Source organism: Stigmatopora argus, chromosome 5 (genome assembly GCF_051989625.1).
Source record: "Stigmatopora argus isolate UIUO_Sarg chromosome 5, RoL_Sarg_1.0, whole genome shotgun sequence".
In the NCBI taxonomy this organism is placed as follows: domain Eukaryota; kingdom Metazoa; phylum Chordata; class Actinopteri; order Syngnathiformes; family Syngnathidae; genus Stigmatopora; species Stigmatopora argus.
This window is the reverse complement of record NC_135391.1, coordinates 4,549,617-4,568,121: the sequence shown is the minus strand read 5'-3', so window position 1 is coordinate 4,568,121 and position 18,505 is coordinate 4,549,617. Positions and strand designations below refer to the sequence as shown.

The 18,505-nt window shown below is 38.9% G+C and overlaps 3 protein-coding genes across 3 annotated transcripts in view; 1 reads left to right on the top strand and 2 right to left on the bottom strand.

The window, feature by feature from the left end:
- rnf10 (ring finger protein 10) overlaps positions 1-12,104 on the bottom strand; it is a 28,455-nt gene extending 16,351 nt beyond the window's left edge. The window contains exons 1-19 of the mRNA XM_077600708.1: positions 11,535-12,104; positions 10,239-10,423; positions 9,960-10,165; positions 9,802-9,892; positions 9,536-9,720; positions 8,783-8,919; positions 8,476-8,630; positions 7,948-8,070; positions 7,627-7,864; positions 7,349-7,482; positions 6,975-7,092; positions 6,605-6,706; positions 6,377-6,514; positions 5,903-5,991; positions 5,440-5,494; positions 4,890-5,051; positions 4,746-4,804; positions 324-1,525; positions 154-244 (exon numbers count right to left, since the gene is read on the bottom strand). Coding sequence (XP_077456834.1) covers positions 154-244; positions 324-1,525; positions 4,746-4,804; positions 4,890-5,051; positions 5,440-5,494; positions 5,903-5,991; positions 6,377-6,514; positions 6,605-6,706; positions 6,975-7,092; positions 7,349-7,482; positions 7,627-7,864; positions 7,948-8,070; positions 8,476-8,630; positions 8,783-8,919; positions 9,536-9,720; positions 9,802-9,892; positions 9,960-10,165; positions 10,239-10,423; positions 11,535-11,691 — 3,627 coding nt within the window. The 5' untranslated portion in view covers positions 11,692-12,104. The remainder of the gene's footprint in view (positions 1-153; positions 245-323; positions 1,526-4,745; positions 4,805-4,889; positions 5,052-5,439; positions 5,495-5,902; positions 5,992-6,376; positions 6,515-6,604; positions 6,707-6,974; positions 7,093-7,348; positions 7,483-7,626; positions 7,865-7,947; positions 8,071-8,475; positions 8,631-8,782; positions 8,920-9,535; positions 9,721-9,801; positions 9,893-9,959; positions 10,166-10,238; positions 10,424-11,534) is intronic.
- A 756-nt stretch (positions 12,105-12,860) lies between these two features.
- pop5 (POP5 homolog, ribonuclease P/MRP subunit) lies at positions 12,861-14,279 on the bottom strand. Its single transcript, XM_077601353.1, has 5 exons — positions 14,117-14,279; positions 13,891-14,033; positions 13,403-13,552; positions 13,235-13,318; positions 12,861-13,078 (listed from the first exon to the last, which is right to left on the bottom strand). The coding sequence occupies exons 1-5, from the start codon at positions 14,134-14,136 to the stop codon at positions 13,005-13,007; spliced, it is 471 nt and encodes a 156-aa protein (XP_077457479.1). The 5' UTR covers positions 14,137-14,279; the 3' UTR covers positions 12,861-13,004.
- A 176-nt stretch (positions 14,280-14,455) lies between these two features.
- unc119b (unc-119 lipid binding chaperone B) lies at positions 14,456-18,387 on the top strand. Its single transcript, XM_077601352.1, has 5 exons — positions 14,456-14,815; positions 15,562-15,675; positions 16,431-16,539; positions 16,632-16,804; positions 16,894-18,387. The coding sequence occupies exons 1-5, from the start codon at positions 14,578-14,580 to the stop codon at positions 17,004-17,006; spliced, it is 747 nt and encodes a 248-aa protein (XP_077457478.1). The 5' UTR covers positions 14,456-14,577; the 3' UTR covers positions 17,007-18,387.
- The last annotated feature ends 118 nt before the right edge of the window (positions 18,388-18,505 follow it).

Below are 18,505 nucleotides of genomic sequence, written 5' to 3'. Positions count from 1 at the left end.
TTTTACACACTGATGGCATCTGCTGTTAGGGTTAGTTAGGGTTTTGGTCGGTTTGTTTGCTTTTCGCCTCTTGGGTCCCTCCGGGCTTCCCTTCCTTTTCTAACCAGCTGCGTCTACTTTGTAATCAAAAATCCAAATCTACAAATCTCTTACCCTGCTTTGAGGACCTTGGGTGATCTGACTATCTGTAGAAGCCTCAAGGAGTGATGCTTTGCCAAAGTCAGATGATGTCTCGGATGAAAACCTGACAAAAGGAAATTACACAATAAAAGCCAAACAGGAGTATGTCAAAAGTAAACTCATGCATTGGAGGAGCATCTTACTTTTTAGTGAGATCACTGTGCAGCTGTCGAGGCTTCAAAGGTTTCAAAACTGGACTCTGAGTTGGAGTCGTTTCCACCGTTAGCTGTTTGATGAGCTGTTTGACATCCACCTGTGGTTCATTTTCGATCGTTGTCTGCTCCGGAGACAGAATATCTGATTTTTGCTCTGAAGAAACTGCCTCAAGCATGGAGGAGGAATCAAGTAGGAGATTAATTCGTGACTTAATGCTACCACCTCGTTGATCCTCTTTAATCTCTTTTAGAATGATATTTTCTACAATGCTGTCGCTGTGCTCATCTGCGCTCGATGGTTTGACCCTAAGAATATTACTAGAATGTTTTTCCTGCTGAGTGTTTTGTTGAAGAGGTTTGACACTTGCATTGCTTTCTTTAACGTTGCTCTTGACTGTTTTCCGGTGCAATGACAGACCAATTGATTCGAATTTTGACGTAAGATCAGATGAAAGCGGGTTTCCTCCAGCCAAGCGCGGCGCAGGAACTGGCATCTCTGGATCGGTAACAAAAACTGCAGACACTGGTCTCGGCCTGGAACCTCGAGGTTGGGGTCGGGGTGGTACAACTGTCACAGATTTATTTTCTTCATCCTCTTTGTCAATCTGATTAAGAAACCCCAATGACTTGGCTCTGGCAATGGATGCTCCACCCTGCATGGGTGTCCTCTGGTTCTTAGGATTCTGTCTCTCGGCCGGCAGTGGTGGCGTGGATTTGTTGGTGTCGACAGCATCTAAAGGAGGGGCTGGTTTAAATGGATGGACAGTAGGCTTTACGGTTTGCCCAGCATTCACTTTAGCGGCTATTCTAAAAGAAGTGGTGGCAGGACGACTGGAATTGGTTGACACGGGGGTTGGCTTAACAATGGCAACTGGTTGTTGTGGTTTTGGGCTGTTTGGAAGCTCCGGTTTGTTCCCAGCAATGTTTGTGGATTCAAGTCTGGGTGTGGTCTGCGGCTTTGGGGCAAGTATAGGCTTTATGGTGCTTTTTTCCAAGGCAAAGGGTTTTGGAGTCAGCCGTGGCTTGGGACCAGGGACAGGTTTCTTGGCTTCAGGTGTGATAATATGGGAGTCCGTAAGTGATGGACTTGAGTCAGTCAGGGGACTCAAGTGAAGCCTTCCTCCTGTCATTGTCCTCCCAACTTCCCCACCCTGTACTTCCACCTGTGCAGCCATCCTCGTCAACAGCACCTATTGACACAAAAAATGTTCCAAATGGGCAAAACATTGCTAGTTTCCATTAAAAAAAACTCACCACAATATAAAATAAAAACCCTTGTTATAAGGAAAAAGTAACTTGTTTTTTGGTGTACCTCATTTTTAAAGTGTTTTTTTTTTCAAATTAGAAACATTAAAGCCTCACAAAAAATGTTTTATCTGGCCACTATTGTGGACCTTATGTAAGGGAGTGTCATGAGTGGAAGTAGAGGAATATACTTATTACATGTGGGCATAAATCACTCCAGAGCAATAAACCATGTTAAGACTAGTGCCAATAGTGGTTCATGACCTTCTACATCGACAGTAATAAACTGTTTTAATGAATAATCAATCAATAACTGTCTATAACACAACTCTTAATAATTAATCAAAGAGGCACTTTTGAGTTATGCCTTTAAACATAAATTTTATAAGGTGCAACTGCAAAAAACAAAACAAAAAAAAACATTTGGGCAGACTGGGGTCACGTTGATCAGTAGTAGAGCTGCAGTTACCCTAACCAGAGGTTGTGAGTTAGATTCCCTGCCCTCAGTTTCCAAATTTTAAAATCACGTGTTCAATTTTGCGTGATGAAAAATATCTTTCGAGAAAATTGTTGCTAATTTATACCAAACTGACAGAAGCCAGAAAAGGGAATGCTGAGAGAAAAAATATTCCAGACAACTATCCCAATCAATTATTTCAAAACCTCTAAATTCTTGACTTACATAAACAATCATAGATAACAAATGTTATTGTTATTTTCAAGTCTGTTTCTGTTTGACCTTCAAGAATAGTACTGCTTTGTATTGGATAATGAACTGCACATGTTTCTGTGGGAAGACGTCAACATTAAATGTTGCTCTCCAGGGGTATACAAAAAGGGAATATTGCCAAAGTGCCTTGAATAAATGCATAAAGGCAATACTGTACCTGAGCAGATGTCAACCGTATGCTGTTGAATGCTGGTTTTTATCGACCACTGACGTCATATCATACAAGAAGGTGGGGCCGAAGCAGCCTAAAGGGAATTTCAGAAACCTCAAGATTTTATCTATTTTAACTAGACAAACTTATTGCGCATTGTAAATCACGGCAAAACCACTCAACTGTTAAATTTCACCACATTTTTTTAAATAATACAAATACAAGTGTATTTACACTGACATATTTGAGTAATAAATCACACACAGTCAGGTACACACCTATTTTTCCTCTAAACCTTCTAGGTTAAGCGTCATTTTTTTTAAAAGTGATTTTTCTTAATTTAACAGTACTCGGAATTCGTTTCAGGTTGTCAAACTCAGGTAATAACAAGTAAAGTAAACTGCTAATAGAGTAAAAGTCCTATTAATCTTAGTTTATGACACTTGAACGTCTCGACAAAAGTCCCCAATATAAACAACACTCGTGAACTCCAACTCAAATATTATTACTTTTCACACTTAAGAATATAAAACTGAGCATTAAGTGTTAAAAATAATAAATAAATAAAAACAATTCCTCGCTCCGCACCCGTAGCAGATTAACAAACCTGTGTTGGCCTGCTCCAAAGTGAAGACCATTTAAAGAAACACGGACAGGGTTCCAAAATTTAAAAAAAAAAAGGACCATGTAAAAGTTTAAATGAAAAATGCAAAAGTTTAAATCACGCGAAAAATTACCAAGCAAGCAAAAGGTAACCCAACAATAGCCAACTAATCAAAATGGAAACACTGACTGAACCTGTCTTTCGCTGTTTGATGGGAAGCACACGGAACTTACCTAACAAAGTCCATTCTTCATCTTGCTCCGTCCAAATATTTTCCCAATGGCCTACATTTTCGTAAAAAAGTACCGTTTAAGAAGAAGAATTGTAAACGTAAACAATGGCTTTTTCGCTACTTAGCAAGTTGACTTTGCTAGCCACAGAAGCAGCTATCCTGTCTCAGGTTGCGGTGTTGTTGACAGGCACGACTAAACAGCGCTACAGGATTCTGCTGGCTGCAGGGCGACATTACACGGACAAGTGTTTCCGGCTAGAGTTCCCAAAATAAAATCAGTATTAGACGCAAACAGCTGCGACGCGTTTTCCCCAATGATTTTTTTTAAAATTGAAGAGGGAATTAAATTTCAAATACATGTATTATGATGGAGAATAAGAAAAGAATGGACTACAATTGGTCAATGTGATGTCATCATGCTATGATCTCACCAAACTCAAAATAAAAAAACCTTTTTCAAATCGTTTACAAGAATGTATCAAATAATATTCTGACATTCCCTCCCAATCTTATTGTTCTTTATGGAATTGATTGTTTTGATAACAGCAAGGCTAGACAATCATACCGTCCAAACAGGTTTTTGGCGAGAACTCAGTCAACCCAGTATTTGATTGTGAATAATTCTTTATTTGTTTCATACCTGCCTGTTTCCTCAAAATGAAAAGGTGAATTTAAGAACCCTTAAAAGCACCTCCATCCACATAAACAAGAGTCTCTGTAGAGAGCACAAGATCTCCAGCTTCACACAATCGTAGCACTGAAAGTCAATTAATACATAGAGAAAATGTTACACAGAAGGGAGAAAGAGCGTGAATTATGGGTTGTTTACCAACTGTGACGATAATGGGGATTACATTTAATCGGCCCTCTTTATTGCAACTATGTTGATGCCTTCAACTTTAACAACATTCAAAAGCAAAGCGCTAAACTCCAATGTACTTTTAAGAAAAAAAATCAAATTTCCTTGCTGCGAGTACGATATCCAGTACATGTCAGCACTGGTTGACTGCCACTCAAATTAAACACACAACTAATCTTCGTTTTCACCAATCGGCACCCTATACTATTTGCAGCAAATGAAAATAAAAGTTAACTGAAAAAGTCTATCATTGGGAAACCACTTAACATTTTTTTTAACTACCAGAGATGTTGGCAAGGAAGTGAAGCAATTATTTAATACAGCTAAACAAACTAACAATCGAGCGTAATTTTTGGACGATAAACCAGCTCCTTGTAGTCCATCAAATTTTACATACAGATTTTTACAGGCTAATGGGCTGCATGTCTTTTGGTGTAAATATATAATATTAGAATGTCAAGAACTGAAGCTTATAGTCCAGTATGTTTTACAGTAGACGAAGGAATGCATTTTTTGGGGGTAAAATTTGATGGGCGTGCTGTGTAGTCCAAAAATTACGGTATTTCAGTGCTATCTACTTTGTGTGAACCATGGATGTGCTGAAGAGAAGCTTCTGTTTTTTCTTTTTCTTCTTTCCTCCCTTCTCATCTGCAGAAGAAAAGAAATGGGAGGGTTTTAAAATACAAAAAAAGGGCATTATCATTCCTTTTTATCAAATTCAGAGATGGCGCACCTGTGACAACGACAGGTTGCGGAGAAGCTTCTGGACTGTCAAGCTGGAGAAGTGCCTTCTCGAACGCTTGGCTGAAAGAGTTCTGAAAGTTGGGCACCGGAGCTCGATCTGACCCGTCACTCTCTCCGTCGCTGTCAGCAGTTGACGGCGCTAACAGTTTATCTGTTTGACAACACATCATCTTGACTATAAGGTGTCTTTAGAAGTCGTACTGTTCTAAAGCCCCAAAACCGGTTTAGCAGGAAGCGAAATACAACAGTAATGTTATTTCACCCTATAAACACACCCATCGGGAGGTAATGTATCCAAATACACAAGTACATTTGCAAACACAAAATGACCCGTCACTACAGCGCAGAAATCCCTTAAGTTCTTGAGATGACCAATCACAATGGTATGCAAGTTTTAGTCAATGCTTTTCGGGACTCACCGGTTTAATGTGAAAGTTTATGGTTAGGTCACACAAATGATAGTTTAACACAAACTAGCGTGGTATGTAAAGTTCAGTGCTATTTAGTTATTTAGATTTAGTTCACTTGCAAATGCGTACCTTGTTTGGTTGTAATTCTGGGTCCATCAGCTCTGGCTTTTCCACCTTTCAGCATCTAAATGCAATACAACACAATGTAACATTGTAAAATTATGGTTTAAAAAAAAAAAAAACTTAATTATCGCCACAAATCTTTTTGGGGAAATTTTGGTTGTATTTTTCTTCTTCTAAAATTAGGTGCTAACCAAACAAGACCGAAGGATGCTATTAAAAAAACCCACCAAAATAATGATTAATGTCAAATATATTCAGTTGTGTTGTATGCATAAATTGTAATATAGTTCGGTGCTGACATTTTTTTTTCTCGAATGTCTTATGCGCTAGGTGCATGTTATACGGTACACTATTATCACAATGCCGATGCGCATGAAAAATTTTGTGATCGTAAATGTTACTTTTAGACGTGCAAAAACAGCCACGAGTAAAATAAGCATTCTAGTTCATCTGTATAACTTATACACACCTGTGCAAATGACATGCAGTGAGAGTCATCTTCCACATTTCCCACAAGAAGAGAGTTTTGCCCATTCAGACATGGGAACATGGTTCCCTCTGGAATCCAGAAAAACAGAAAAAAAAAACGTAACCAAACATTTGTCATGGTTTAATATCCGGAAACATCCATCAATCTTGTCCAAAAATGGACAGAGGCCACTCATTCCATTCCAGAATGATTAACACATTTTGGACGTGAGGGACTTCATTGTAAGACTTTACTTTAAAGTATTGTTAATAAATGTCTCAAACATTTTGGAGTACTTGGTGCATTCAATTTATAATTTTTTTGTTTTAGAACTTTTGACAATTGTAGCCCCCATTACAGGGTTCCCTCAAGTTTTATCAAGAGATACGCAACACTATTTTAGAAAACTTAAAACAATCAAGAGTAAAATGGGGCTTGAAAATCCAAATAACAACATAAGTTAGGATCTCTTACCAGGGGAAGGACTGCTACTCGGGGGAGAAGGAGGAAGCAAGGTAAAATCCGGCTGGGCCAGAGGGCTGCTATTGTCAGGTGGAAACCCAAAGGCCGGGAAATGTTGGAGGTTCTCAAGGCCAATATGCACCTCAGGGTCTAAGAGGGGGAAGAAAAAAAAACAATGGCAAATATATATAGCTACCAGATCCTGTAGTGAAATGTTCTCAAACCAACTTATATACTTACATCTACCCTGCTTCTTGTTCTCTTCCATTTCAATCCGCTTCTCTCTGCGCTTTTCGTCTCTGGCTTTCTTCAGTCTCAGGCGTTTCCTTTTCTCCAATTCATCTTCAAGTTGAAAAAAGTGACTTCAAGTTCTTTACATAAACTTCACATCAGGTGAAACTAATGCCTGACTTCAATTTGGTGAAAATTTGATTGAATGACATGGACATTTTCCAATGAACTCTCCAAAGAGCATGCATATCAAATTACATTAAATTTAGAAGAAACCCTGCATAGACACATGCATAAATTGTGCCACCTGGCGTCCAAAACAGAATAAAAATTTAAATCACACGAAAAGACAACGCATTTTGAAATAAAAATAACAAACCTGCGTATGTGTCAATGGTTTCTTGGGACAGGATTGGTGGCTGCAAGAACAACTCACAGGTGCTGAATTCACATGTCAGAGGAAGATGAGACAGGTAACGATGTCGACGACGGATGTCCTGTGAAAAAGTTAAAAACCGGAATTCATGTGTAATTAATTAAATGTGTTTTTAAGACCAATGTTTAAAATTTGGTCATTTTTTTCCCCCCAAAAAAAATCCTAGGAATGACATCTTCTTGAACCCTAACACTTTTAGTGACCATGTTATAATAAGACAACAAACATAATGGCAATTTTTCATTCAAAGTAAATCCAGTAATGTTATTCCACAACTTAAACAAGCATCGTCCAATCCGTGCATGAATTTTGCTGACCTCAGTGACTGTATGTCCCTCAATCTCCACCACTGTAGCAGTAATAGTGTCTGGACTTGCTTCCAAACTGCCATATTCCCTCAATAGACAACGTATATTGACGGGATGCAAAAACATCTGCTGGCAGTCCTCCGCTAGACGATGGGAGGGGAAAAAAGTGACATTATAAAATGAAGCAAAACATAAATTGCCGATTAAAATCATTGCTTACAGACCAAATTCATGTTTTATCTTTGTGCTTGCGATAATGGAAAAAGGCAAACACTGAAAATACCAACCTTGATAGAAATAGTAGAAGGGTCCGTGCACCTGGCTGATTTGAGTGTGACCTTGTTCCGCCTCTTTGGGAGCATTTGTTTCATCAGAAACGTGATCTGGCGCTGCCTCCAACACGGTATCGGGAGGCTCTTCAAGCAGACTTTCCAAAGTAGGTTCAAGGGACGCCGCCTCCGGCTCTTCAACAATTGTTACGTCTACCACTTCATCGTCAAAAGCAGACGCGTACTGGAGCACGGGCTAAAAATAAAGGAGGTATCAATGGTGATACGGCTGAAGGCGTAAGGTTACGTTAAAAAAAAGATGTTTTCCTTCAAGGATACCTTGGTAGAGATCTTAATAGTCAACACTTCATCAACGGGAATAGTTTCCTCGAGAGTCAGAGTGGACAAATCAAAGCTGTTGTCTGAAGCTGGCTGCTGCTTCAACAACATTTCCTCTCGCTCCTGAAAGAGAAAAAAATAATGATTACGTTACACCAATGCTAACTTGGGATAGTTTATTATATCAGTCCCGTTATTAACGGTTTCATCATTGTGAAGTGGGCACGATCTCTGACAGCCAAATTGTAACCCAGATTTGGGCAGAGATAATTGACAATATAAAAATATATATAACATACATATAAACTTCCACCTGAGAACATTTGGAATGTTTTTTCCCCACATCAATTCACCTTTTCCCATTTTTTTCCCCGTGCAACCTGCCGTCAAAACACATTTCTATTAAAAAAACCAGATTGCCTAGCATTTAAGATTTCCTACCATTTGCCAGTTTCCCCCAATATCGATTAACGCAGACTACAAAACAGCTGCCGCATTCTATTCTTTGCAAGGAACGCAAACCTTTACCTGCAAGTGGCAAAGCGCACTCTGGATGAAGCAGTTTTGCGCATCCTCTTCCACGCATAGCTGAGCTTGCAGAACTGCCTTCTCCTCTGCCACCATGCTGAGGACCTGACTGCTGGAGCTCAGCAGCAGCTTGGAATAAGGGCTCAGAGAAGCATCTAAAGAAAAAAAAAACAGACATTTAATAGCGTACCGTTTCTTGATTTTTGGCTCACTTCTTATACATACAGGAGGTTGATGCAAAATGGTGACTTTTAAGTCAAGAAACATCACAAGTGCAAGTGCATGCTGATGTCTTAAAATGAGTCACCTCCAAAGCGTGCAGGTTCCTCCACTTTCACCCACTGAGAGCTCGGCATGGCCACCAAAGACCCCTTTTCCCTCCGCATGAGGCGCATGGTGATGATATCGCCGATCACATACTGCCTGGTTTCCATGGCAACCACACTGCAACAAGAATGGTTGTTTATATTTCACAAGTGGCTTGGAAAAATGTAATTCAAAACTAAGGATGCCCCGATGAGAAATCGGATCGGATTTTATCGGAAATTAAGCCCAATCGTGTCTTTTACAGAGGACTGGAATCGGGTAAAAAAGATCGGGTTTAAAAAAAAAAATGAGTTAATGAGTTTGGGTGACAAAATGCAAAACCAGCCAATTTTGACACTTTTCAAACAAACTTTGAAGTCCAAAAATTAAATGTCTAACAAATCACAACTAAAATAGCTCAATTTATTGCATTGGGTGACCAAGTTTATTTAGTTTTTTTATGTAAACAATTTTTTGGTAAACTTATTTTGGTGGAAGAAAAAAAAAAGATTTTTGAGTTATTTGTTCTTTTCCTTTGTTGAAATGATAAATGACTAATTTTGCGCTAGCTATATTCAAATTGGATGGACAGTAGGATATAGTACTTTTTCCCCCTACTTAATTAATTTCCTGGTTATCGGATCGGGATTCAGTATCGGCGGATTCTGAAAATCAGGAGACTCTGAGTCTTGTGCAAAAATATGTGATTGGGACATCCCAATTTAAAAACAATACATAACTTCCTAACAATTACCTCTTCAAATCCACCATGTGAACAGCCTCATAGCATATGGGGCACTTAGACCAAGTCTTGTCACTTAAAGACAGGTAGTGCAGTATGCAAGGCCAACAGAAGATATGTCCACAACGCGTAATGCGAGCTGCCACGGGCGGGTAGAGGCAGATGGGGCAAGATGGCACCTCATGACTGTAGATGCGCTGGTTGGTAAAATAACATGTTCTTTAAATATTTGTGCTTTAAGCAAAAAAAAACATATATTTGAAAGGGAAAGCACTAACCACTTGCTGCACACAATCCCAGCTGACCAGAGTATCTGGATCAGTGAAGTGAGCCTTGTAGTCCTGGTCATCGGTCACCACGAACTGGCAACTAAAATGCAATCGGGTTGAGAAAAGACAATCTTGCATCCTCATTCGGCTCTTAAATTGATACTTACTTGGCCTGCAGGAAAAGCTCCTTGTTAAAGGGCTTGTGCTTATGACCCCATTTATTTCGGCGTCCCCAACAGGAGTAGCCTCCATCTCCGGCAGCGCCGTTACCTCCGCGAGGTTCGAAGGTGAAGTTCAACAGATGGTTCAGGTTTATTTTTTTTGATCCGGAAAACTGAGCCGGGCTAAACTCTGCCCGGCGCGTGTCTGCTATCTGAAAAAGCAGAAGTGAAATGCAATTGTGAGTGAGTTTGTGTTGACAAAAAAAGTAAGATTGAAGTACCAACCTCCTCCCGTCGTCCTCCACCTGTAACCCCATATTGCCGTCCTCCGCCTCTCTGGGGGGGTCTCTTGTCAAAATTCTTGCTTTTCTGTGGATTGCTACGACGCGCACTGGAGAAATTTTCTGGTTTGGGAAAGGAGGGCTCCCGCTTGCGGCTGTAGCGCTTGGCCCCTCCATTATTCTTACTTTCTGAAACATGAAATGGAACGCTATGAGTTGGAAGAATCCATGACCGCCTCATTTCACCTAGGCCGTAGTATTGGTCAATTGTACAATACAGAAAGCAAATAAAGAAGCATAGCTAATCAAGATTTTTAAAACTTAGTTTTACCACTAACTATTTAAGAAACTGGACTGTTCCTTGTACAGTATCTGTTGGTTAAAAAAATGGCAGTGATTGAGTGAAGGCCTGTGAGCAACAAAATAATCCTGGAGTATAAACATTAGGGAAAAATGGCCATTAAATGTTCATGCAATTAAGTTTTTATGTTGTTGTTGTTTTTAAATATATATTATTTAAGGACCCATATCAATTAAATGCAAGGATATTGTCAAAACCCCCCAAAAAGTATATTTTTTGGCAGTGGCTCCTTAGCCGGTAACCGGTCAAATAGCCTATATTGCCCCATATGGCTATTTAGCCGGTAAGAATTGTGTGTGGGGTAAATAGTAAAAAAAAACTGCGGCTACGGAGCCACTGCCTAAATAATAGTCATTAAATCCCTATCCACCTAATGTTAAAATCTATCAATTGGCAATAACACATCAAATTTCAATAAGATTGTTTGAATAGTTTAGAAAATCCCCTATTCACCCAATGTTAAATAATAGGTTACCGGCTAAGGAGCCACTGCCAAATATTTTTTTTAACTATGTGAGATTTTTAGACAATCAGGTGGGTAAAAAGGTATTTTTTATATATTAAGGGAGTCGGCCGGGACTCGAACTCGGGTGCAAACATATGTGATGGGGACAACTCTACAATTTTACTTCATGAGTAAATTTAAAATAAAATGTAAAATAATAATAATTTAAAAACAAAGAAGTACCTCGGCGCTTAAGACATTTAAATAATAATATACGAGAATAGAATATTAAGGCCGTTACGAAGCATGTGTGACGTAAGTGTTACGATGCAGTAAGTACGTCGTTCTAACTTTATCTTGTGGGTCATATGTTTTGACAGCGATGTCAGCCATGTTGGATAGCCTCGAAAAGTGCGCTACGACTAGGCCTCAAATTGAAATCATGCAGCGCAAACGTTTTCCAACTCGATAGCCATTTACAACGTTGAACTCACCTGATTTCGGTTTAGATTCCCCCGGGGTTGGTCCAGAGGAGTTGGAACGCGGTGGAACCTTGGTGTTGTTGCTGTTGTTCGGGTTCTTCTCCATGTCTGTCTCCCTGCAGTGAACGAGGCCGAGCTTCGAGCCAAGAGCCGCAGAGCTCTCGCGCATTCAACGAAAAAACAAAGGAATAAAATGGGCTGCAATGAGTACGGGTCAGGCGGCGAAGGCCCTGATTCATATCTCTCAAACACGGAGAACCCATTACGGCGACATCTTCAAACAAAACAACCCGGAGAAAAAAACAAGAGACACGATATCGGCGTCTCAAGTTAGGAATGCTAAGCGAAGAGAGGACGAAAGCTCGCCACACGGGGTCAAGACCCCCAAAAAATGGAGCTCCTTTTCGTTTAGGCCAAAAGCTAGCCAATCCGATTGAATAAAGCTTTCCCTTTTGCGCGTCTGTTTCTTGTTGAGATTTTCGCTCAAAAATAGAAATTTCTATTCGCTTGCACGAATGGCGACGGGTCGCCAGTCAGAATGCTGAGGGACCCGGATGTTGCTCTTCCCGCAGCTGATATGTCGGGCTGAGGCCTTCTGGGGTATCTTGGGAAATGTAGTTCTAAAACAGATCGTCCAACTCGGACTGTTTTGACTCGTGTTACGCATCAAAGGCACGAATGTTCTCATATTTCTTTGTCATTAATTAAAACATTGCCATACACGGTCTTTGATTGCGGTGCTACTTTAGGTTTTTATGAGAAGGCATCTCCTATGTTACACTTTTGTTTGGTGTTTTTTATGTACTCTTTATAGAAAAGGAATGACTGATTTGGAGGTGAAAATGCATCACATTTAACAAACGCATTAGAGTTTAATCTTCAAGAATTCCGGGTTAGTTATTTAGTAAAAGTAGTTTTTTTTGTTTTTTATTTTTCTCCTGTGTGATGCTATTTTTGATTTTTGCTGCAATGCATAGTGAATAGTAAAAACAATCCAAGTATTGCACACAAAACATTACTTTTACAAAATAAGACGAAGATTAAAAACTATCATGTTTGTGGTAAATTTATGTAGTATTGCATTTTCACCTCTAATCAGTAATTCCCTTTCTATAAAAAACACCAAACAAGAGTGTAACAAAAAAGAGATCTCATAAAAACCTTAAGTAGCACAAAGCATTGTTTTAGGCTGTATATTTGGACATTGTCATTTACAAAAACACTTTCAGTTGTTCTAGATGGGACAATAGTATCTGCAAATAATTCTCATGTGCTTATCTTTTGTATTTTACTGATATTCGTAAGATTTTATTCAATACCAAAAAGAGATGTCTCAAATCAATTTCAACAGAGTATTCATTTTATTTCACCCCAAAAAATACTGACGCATAACATGTTAAAAAAGAAAAACATAATGACCATAAATGGGGGGTTAATCACTGTGAACGGGGAGATTAGAATTCATCATCATCATAATCATCATCATCGAGCACCCGATTGTTGATCCTGTGTATAGGAGCAACTTAGAATGGCATTGCGAACATGTCTCTTCATTGCTGCAATTGAGAAAAATAAACAAAATGTCAATTTTCAAACCGAGAATGTATGCCAGATCACATTTCCGTGTCGGCAAGGCCGTGGGTTTGACAATTTTCTATTACAAGATTGCAGGTGAAAGGAAATATAACCAAGGGTTGAATGTCAACACTTACCTTCAGTTTTACAATTTGGCAGCATTCGATGGAGCTGCCGTGCGCTGTAACTGATCAAAAACCTCTGGCAAGTCCTGATTGTTCCTTTGGAAATATTCAATTCAGTTATTCTCAAAATGAATTCAAATGTCAAAATGTTCCTTATTAAATAAAATACTTTTGTCTTACCTCCAATGTGCAAACAGTTCAGAAAACACGGTATTGTCTGGTGAACGGTTTTAATACAAGTGATAAAAGGCAACGCTGACCACAGTGTTTTGTAGTACATTTTGGGGAAACGCATGACGACAATTCCTGTGTAAGTATTCAGGTATTTCACTGTTAAGAAAACAGAAAACAAATATTTTACATCAGAACTCCATTTTAATTAACCACATTTTACAACGCACGAACAATTTTATATTGTTATGTTCAAAAAAAAGGCTAAATTTGCTGTTTTTCACCAAGAAGTTGAACAACAAAATTCCCAATAATTATTTGGTGCGCTGTTTTCTCTAATAAATTGGACGTCTGTCGTTTTCATTGGCAAGCAATGAGTTAGTTAAGGTTGGAAAAACTGGTAGTTATATACTTTATACATTTAAAAAACACGTGTCTAATCCTTAACACACGTTGACTAAATTCGGACAATTAAGGTTTGATTTAAGAAAGTTTACCAAAATCTCTGTGGGACAACATGGCCGTTCCATAGTCGCCATGTATACAGGCCACTGCATCTCTCACTGCGGCGGCGACACGTCCATCATTCACCAGGAAGAGGCTTTTCTTGTCCAACACGTTTATTTCACACACAAAATACCTGTCAAATACAATACAATTTCAGAAACGAAGTAATTTAAACAACCTGGGACGTGAATAGAAAAACCATTATAGCTTGTTTACCTCCACTTAACACGCACCATGCTTGCTCATTTCTTCTTCTACGAACACAAACTTCCGGCAATAACAGCATCGAAGTGTACGAGTATCTCTAGCGCCACATGCAGGACGTTAATGAAACTGATGTAAATATTTTTGTTTTATTTGTTTGGGTTTATTCTCGGAAACAATCGATATTATTAGAAACTGTTAAGTGCTACTTTTGCGTTCAACGTGGGTTTACTTTTGCTTAAATAAAGTAATTTGTCACCCGGCTAAAATAAAACGGGAGGACTCGGACAAGAAAACATTCCTACCCATTCGGTAACTATGACAACGCAAATCGTCCTCGGCCAACCGCAGTCGTACTTTTCCGTCATCCGTACACGCTTTACGCCATCTTGAAATTACAGCCGCAATTTGCTAGGGCGCTCTCCCCCCAAAAAGCGCAACTATTTCCTCCCCTTACCGCCACGGTGCCTAATATGAACGGTTCTCGGAACAAATCGGCACCAACTGTCGGGAAGGGACACACGGACGCAGACGCCGGCACCGAGTCGAACCGCAGGGACCGAAAAGCAGTGGGAGGAGGCATGTTCAAGAAGCTGAAGTCGAGACGCAGTCAAACGGATAAGTGGCCCGTCGTCACGGAGGATGAACTTAGGTTGCTCGGAGGAGATATTTCGCCGGATAATGTCCTCGGACTCCGGGCTGTCACGGAGGGTACGCGAACTGTAGCTTTTTTGTGCTCTGAATGGATGGCTACACGTCAAGCAACCACTATTGTTGGTGGTGGGTGCTAACAGGGGGGGCGAGTGTCTTGGCTAGGTTTCACAGGTGCACAATGGCAATGAGAGCAAATTGTTGTTATATTTCATTTTAATCGGAAGGCAAACTCTACGTGACGAGATAAAATCTTGAGTTTAGAGTGTTCCGGTGTTCAATTTTAGCTTGATCAATGCTTAAGTGGGGGTTGTTGTTTGAATTTACAAGTGAATATTAGTGTTTGTTGTGGTCTGGTTTATGCTAGCTATTGTAATTTGTGATATTTGCGAGTTTGAATCTTTTAATATTTCACATGTGGGCTAGCTTTGTAACAGGAAACTAGTTCAATTAATGAGCTCTAACAAAAAAAAAGTATGTCTCTAAGGGAGTGTCCTAGTGAGACTACCTGAGTCTGTCTAACACCAACTATGAGGTCTTGTCACCGGAGCCACAGCTAATGTTAAATGGCTCTCATTGTGTTTGCTTTTCCTGCACCACCAGACAACAATGGCGTTTCTTCCCCCCTCAATCAGAGTGCCTTCTTAAAGAGCCTCACAGGAGGAAAAAAAACAGTTGTGCTTGACAGCATGGGTGAAACCTGCCGATCTTGTTGTGCATCATACCCAAATTCTGAGGCAAAATAATAATAATAATCCTCAACCCTTCATCTGGTTTCACTAATATTGTTTGTTTTTAAATTGCAGACTATCTTTGCAAACCTGAGGACAATATCTACAACATCGACTTCACGCGGTTCAAGATCAGAGATCTCGAGACTGGCACGGTTTTGTTTGAGATCGCCAAACCTCCCAACAGTGGTAAATGTGTTAATATATATATTTTTGCAATTATATCCGTCGAGGAGATGGCACCATTCCCCTGTTGCAGTTTGGAAAACCGGCAGCTTTTTTTTAGCATTGCGTTAACTGTCTTTAAAAAGATAATTTTAAAGAAAACTCCTTTTTGTTTCCAAAAAGAGCAACATAAACTAGTTGACAGCATCTAAATATATATATTATATTCAATTGGGGTTCGCATATTAAATAACAACAAACACAGAGACATGTTTTAAATAAAATTTCTTCATTATAAACCTTAGGAAGCTATTATAAATGTATTAATATGTCATTACTTTAAGATAATAATAATGATTTGCTGATTATTAGGTTTTGAAATGTATGTTTATAGTGATTAATATTAATTGAATATGTGTTTTTGTTAGTGATTGATTTTGATCATTATTACTTGATTTTAATGACCAATGATTAATTAAACTTGTCTGATTATTGTCCGTGTTGACAGTTTAATTAACACGTTTTGGTCAACCTTAGTTGTAGTAGCTAATGTTGCAAGACCGAGCTAAAATTATGGGAGGCCTTTGTTTATCTCAGACTAGATGAGATCAGGAGAATAACAGGACCACCATGAATAATATTTTTTGGACTCAACAGAGTATTCAAATGGTTGCGTGATTCAATTAGCACGGTAATTGTGTTTTTTTTGTCACTAAGTGACTATCATTCCTATCTTCATAATTGGATTTCCTAACAGTTAAAGTGATTTTGTCTGCCAGGTCCTGTGGAGGCTGAAGAGTTGAGTGGTGACGTTGACGTCAGCGCCGGGCGCTTCGTGCGATATCAGTTTACGCCAGCGTTCTTGAAACTACAGACCGTAGGTGCAACGTAAGTACACGGATCGCCATTTGGTTTCACACCACAAAGATAAACATTTCCCGTCGACTGAAGTGCAAACTCTTTTTGTTTCCAACCATCAGCGTGGAGTTCACCGTCGGCGACCGTCCCATTAATAACTTCCGTATGATCGAGAGGCATTATTTTCAAGGACACCTCCTCAAGAACTTTGACTTTGACTTCGGCTTTTGCATTCCCAACAGCCGTAACACGTGCGAACACATTTACGAGTTTCCACAACTTCCGGATGACCTTAGTAAGTCCTGTTTTGTACTTAGACTGCCTACTATATCACATAATGTTGATCAATACGGCCATATTTTTCTAATTTCTTCCTCTTTCCAGTTCGCCAGATGGTGGCGCACCCTTATGAGACTAGATCAGACAGTTTCTACTTTGTGGACAACAAGCTCATCATGCACAACAAGGCAGACTATGCCTACAACGGGGGTCAGTAAGACCCTTAAGTGGACTGCCTGCTGTGCGTTATACCCAAGAAGGGATTTTTCTACGATACCTTTTAGTTTAGTTGTCTTTTTTTTGTTTTTCCTGAGACAGATGAATTTTTCTTTTATCAGCAGACTCAACAGCACAAATCCCCCATCCAAGATTTTGGGTCATTATTAAGTATCGAAGGAAAATTCAGTTGAAATTTGTCGATGAAGTGTCCCGTTTGCGTCTCTGCTGGAAATGGACAATCGCAGACCTGAACTGGGACACATTCCGTCACAGCCCTCTTGGCTTTAGCATAACAGTTTTCCAATGAAATGACTTAAACGCACGCTCTCAAGTGACGATCGCTCCTCTTAAAGAATGAGGAGCCCTGAGTAGAAGTTGTATAGTATTGACAGTGGTGGTTCTTTTAAATCCTCCTTTAAATATTTGTATCTTTTTGTTTGTTTTTTTTGCTGCATTGCTGGTGCTGTTGTGTGATATATTTAAGTTAGCTGTGCTTGGTTAATTTACAGCCTTGTAGTAGAAATTAACAGGCACATGAGTTGTGTTCATCCTAGAGAATTTTAGAATTTTTGTTTTTTAATAGCAAATCTTTCCATGCCTTGAGAGTGTCATGTCATGTCATTTTTTTTTTTTTTTTTGCAAGATGTTTTTTTACTCTTTCAGCCACCCAAATATACACATCAGTTTACTTTGAATGCAATACTAAATCCCACTCTGGAAATGTTTGCATTGCTTTAAGTTAACAAGCTGATGACAGTGGTGGAAATATTTCCATCGGCATAACGTTTATATTGTTTTTTTTTTATTTGTTTTAAAAACTTCTTGTGCCTTTCATCCCAATATTTGTTGTGAAGAATAATGTGAATTGGCATTCCGATATGTGAAAGGACTAGAAAATACATGCTTTCATCTGTGCTTATTGTAGGATTTAAAAAAAAAAAGGTTCATGTAGGAAGTGTGAAAAAAAGAATTTTAAAAAAATGGTTAAAGTCACTGATCTAAAATTGAATAATAGAATTGTATAGCGGAGTAAGAAAACGATCAATTAAGGTGACTGACAACTGTAGTATTTGCGTTACAAAGTTGATGTTTTTTTAAACTATTTTTGTTAAACTCATTAAAATTGCGTAATATAACATTGGTGACCAGGTTGACTTACTGGTTAAGAACTTTAGTAATGTTGGTTTGGAGTAATTTGTCATATGTATTTTACATGATCATCTGATTGCATTTTGTATGTTGTATATCAATAGTCATGTGAAAACTGAATTAGAAGAAAAAAAAAGTTCAAATCGGTTTCTAAAGTTGCTGATAATGTTGTTTTGCAATTAAGATTCATTCCCTTAAAATGTATTGTAAATAAAACAGAAGCATTTATAATGTTTCCTGTCAGGTTTTTTTTAGACTTCATAGTACTATCAACTTGTTTCAAAATGTACACAATATTTCTATATTAATATCTAATTGTCCCCCTGGATTTTCTAACTCTTTTTAGTCT